The following is a 3,674-nucleotide window of genomic DNA, read 5'->3' on the forward strand; positions in this document are numbered from 1 at the left end:
TTGTATCACAGGAATAGAATGAATTTTTAAATATATTAAATTAGAATGTTGTATTACCATTTTACTGTAATTCTGCCAAAAAAATCGTACCATCCCCAAACATTTGAATGATACTATACATGCAGGTATATAATTTGGTAACACTTTAGAATAGGGAACGGGGAACGCATATTCACTATTAACTAAGAATTGTCCCTGAACAAACTCCTAATTTGTTGCTTATTAATAGTTAATAATGTAGTTGTTAAGTTTAGGTATGGGGTAGGGTTAAAGAATCTAAAATATGGTCATGCAGAGTAGGCATTAATATGTGCTTTATAAGTACCAATAAACAGCCAATATGCTAGTAATATGCATGCTAATAAGCAACTAGTTAATAGTGAGAACTGGTCCTTAAAATAAAATGTTTAATTTTATGACCTGGTGTTTTGGACAAGGATTTCTATTTATCCATTTTCTTCTATCATTTATCCAACAGAGGCACTTGATTTCTCACATGTACCTCCTCTGTTGACAGAGTCTGTACCTGTGGTGGTATTGACTTAACCAGCTTTAGGCTTTTCACTTGAAATTGTGAACCCAGGGTCATTCTTTATCATATCTTTATCTAACTTTATCTCAAACTTTAATCTATTGTAATGTACATATCCTGGGTAGTCAGGTTTCAAGATTTCACACTGTACATTTGTAAACTGGGTTACTTATTGCATATTTATAAGGTTAATCATTCTGCAAATACAACATGCAACCACTTTTTAATAACTGCTTGTCCATCTGTTGCAAATGTTGCCATGTAGTTTTACTCGGGTTGTATGGTCTTCTGAAACAAAAACAAAAACTGTAAACCCAGTGTTAAAAGAAAAAAGCCCTACACTCTGTGAAAAGCCCTACACTTTGTTTAGATGCTGTTAGTCATAAGATAATCTTAATTTATTATTCCTTGGAGCATTTTATCCACAACTATATTTTCAGGAATACTCCATTTATTTATTAGTCCAATATTATTTAAGGACCAGGCATGAGAATAACATGTGAATGTGATTTGCCTGACTTTTCCACATTTATTTCAACATGTTTGCCATTTATGCCAGTGGTCATGATTTAAATGGCTCATCGTTCTCTGTTGGTCCGTAAAACTTTACTAAACAGAATAGATCTTACTGAAGTATAAAGCCCCTCCCCACAGGTGATCCATAAAGTCAATGTGTTACCATGTGAATCTGCCAGAGACTTTAATATTAAGTTTTAGCCAGTCTCTGTGGTCTTATTCAGACCTAGCCCTCGTTCCTCAAGTGTTGATCAGTGTTGGCTTTCAGCATCTTCATCCTACTTGGAGTCATTGGGCCAAATCACTCCAGCTGCTCAAACACAGCCCCATGTTTATAGGGCCCAATAAAGCATGATTTCCTCCAATCATATTAAATATGTGTTTTAAAACACTGTCATTAGAGAAATGACTACACTATGTGCAAGGCTAATATATTAAGCCTGGTCTCAGTCACGGGTCATGTCTCTGGCAATGAGCTTGGCCCATAAAGCATTAGATCATGGGGTTTGATGTGCCCATAGATGATATCACTGAGGAACCATCGTCTGGAGAAGAGAAGGCTGGATACTGTTACTTAACACTACTCACTACTGATAACCTGCTATGACAAACAAATAAAGTTGGTCATGTCACATTCACAGTGAATATGAAAAAAGAATCTAAATTTTGTCATCAGTTACTAAATCCAAACCTGTATGGACAAAAAAGAAGATATTTTGAGAAGTCTTTCAGTGTTTTTTGTCGATGGGATCCAATGTTGTTTAGTCCCCATTTGCAAAATCATTTAAAAAAATATTTTTTCAAATATCTTCTTTTTTTATGTTCCACAGAAGTAAGAAAGGTTTGGAATGACATGAGGATAAGTCAGTGATGACAGAATTTTCATTTTTGATGCACTGTCTGTTTAAAACATGCATCACATTATGTCAGACACACTCCAGTTGAAATGTTTTTACAACATGCAAAATAATGTTTCCTTTTCACCTTAAATCATAGAAAAGTGAGGAAAAACATTTATGGCATTTTCAGCCTATATTGCCACTTTTCTGCTGCTGTCTGTGCTGTTTATCTGACCCTCATTTCTTCCTCCATTTGAAATTTCCTTACCTAAACAGTCTTTTTCTCACTGTAGCACACAGTGTGGGATCTGGGCATGTTTGTGAATGAATTCATAAGCAGCACATGTGAGCTTGATAAACTGTGTGTGTCATTGGCAGCATCGAAGAACTGCGGACCTGCTGTGGTGGTGCATACTAGTGTGCCCTTTGGCATCCAGCACCTGGAGGAGGAGAAGGATGCGGTACAGCCCATCATCCTGGAAGAGCTGGAAAAGGTGATGCCAGAGCTACCTCAACCTGACAGCATCAAGTGTCAGAAGTGGAGATACTCACAGGTGAGACTACATTAGTCTGTGTGAGAATTTGACTAAGAATCTCAAAATCCTTCAAAAGTTTGGAGTCGGTAAGAATTTTTTTTTAACAAAAGAAATGAATACGCACACATACACACACACTTGTGTATGTGATTTATGGGGACTCTCCATAGGCATAATGGTTTTTATACTGTACAAACTATATTTTCTATCCCCTTACACTAACCCTACCCCTAAACCTAACCATCACACAAAACCTTGTGCATTTTTTTAGATTTTCAAAAAAAAACACTGTATAGTAAGTTTTTTATGTCATTTGGTTTACGAAGACACAGGAAGTGTAACATTGTAATACCTATGTCATTATACACATTTGTGACCTCATAAACCATATTAACCAATACACACAAACTATGCTCCTTTTTAGGACCCAAGTCCTAGTTGCTTTGTTGTTTTTCTAAAGATTATTATTATTAGGGCCCAGGCCCTATAGCAGGACCCTATTGTTTTTCTAAGGATTATTATTATTGTTATTTTTATTATTTTTTTTGTTTTGTTTTTTTCAAGGTTTCGGGGGCTTTGGGGGCACATAACATGCTCAAAAACCCTTCAAACATCAGATATAAAACTCTGAAGGGAAATACTGTTGCCATGGCACCGTCTCCAACTTTAATATTCTTCTTGGGTCTTTTTGAGGCACTTAACATGCTTAGAATTTCATGAAACTCGACACACATTAGAGTTATCGGCCGTTAGGCATTGGCAAATGGGCGTGGAGGAGACGCTCTATAGCGCCACATTTAGACAAAAGTGGTAGAGGGTTAGTTTTTCCTACAGTCACCAAACTTGGTACATATGTTTTACAGTCATTAGCTATAACCAACAGGAAGTTGCATATTTTGATTTGATGTGGATTTTTTTTTAAATATGGCCGATGCGTTATTGCATACTCCTCCTAGAGGATTCATGCAATTCACAACAAACTTTGTCAGCATGATGACAAGATATTGATGATTGATTGATTTATTAAAATAACGGTCAAAAAGGAAACTAATCTTCTTATATCTTTTAAGTGCTTTTTCCAAACTCCTCAAAACTTTTTACATACGGAGAACAAGTCATTCTGAGGAAAAATGCTTAGTTTCATGAATTTCTGATGCTCTGGGGCCTAACAGCTAATTAAAAATAATCAAACATTGCAGCTGACAGATGAAGTCTGTGGTAATAAGGTTGTCCACCAGATGGAGTCATAGG

At 36.1% G+C, this 3,674-nt stretch overlaps 1 protein-coding gene across 1 annotated transcript in view; it reads left to right on the top strand.

The window, feature by feature from the left end:
* Positions 1-2,441, top strand: part of LOC107758426 (renalase, FAD-dependent amine oxidase) — a gene marked incomplete at its 3' end in the record, with an annotated part of 38,881 nt that extends 36,440 nt beyond the window's left edge. Inside the window, exon 6 of the mRNA XM_016576145.1 lies at positions 2,266-2,441. Coding sequence (XP_016431631.1) covers positions 2,266-2,441 — 176 coding nt within the window. The remainder of the gene's footprint in view (positions 1-2,265) is intronic.
* Positions 2,442-3,674: the final 1,233 nt, after the last annotated feature.

The sequence above is a fragment of the Sinocyclocheilus rhinocerous genome, unplaced genomic scaffold (genome assembly GCF_001515625.1).
Source record: "Sinocyclocheilus rhinocerous isolate Xijiao unplaced genomic scaffold, SAMN03320098_v1.1 scaffold1676, whole genome shotgun sequence".
Taxonomy (NCBI): Eukaryota; Metazoa; Chordata; class Actinopteri; order Cypriniformes; family Cyprinidae; genus Sinocyclocheilus; species Sinocyclocheilus rhinocerous.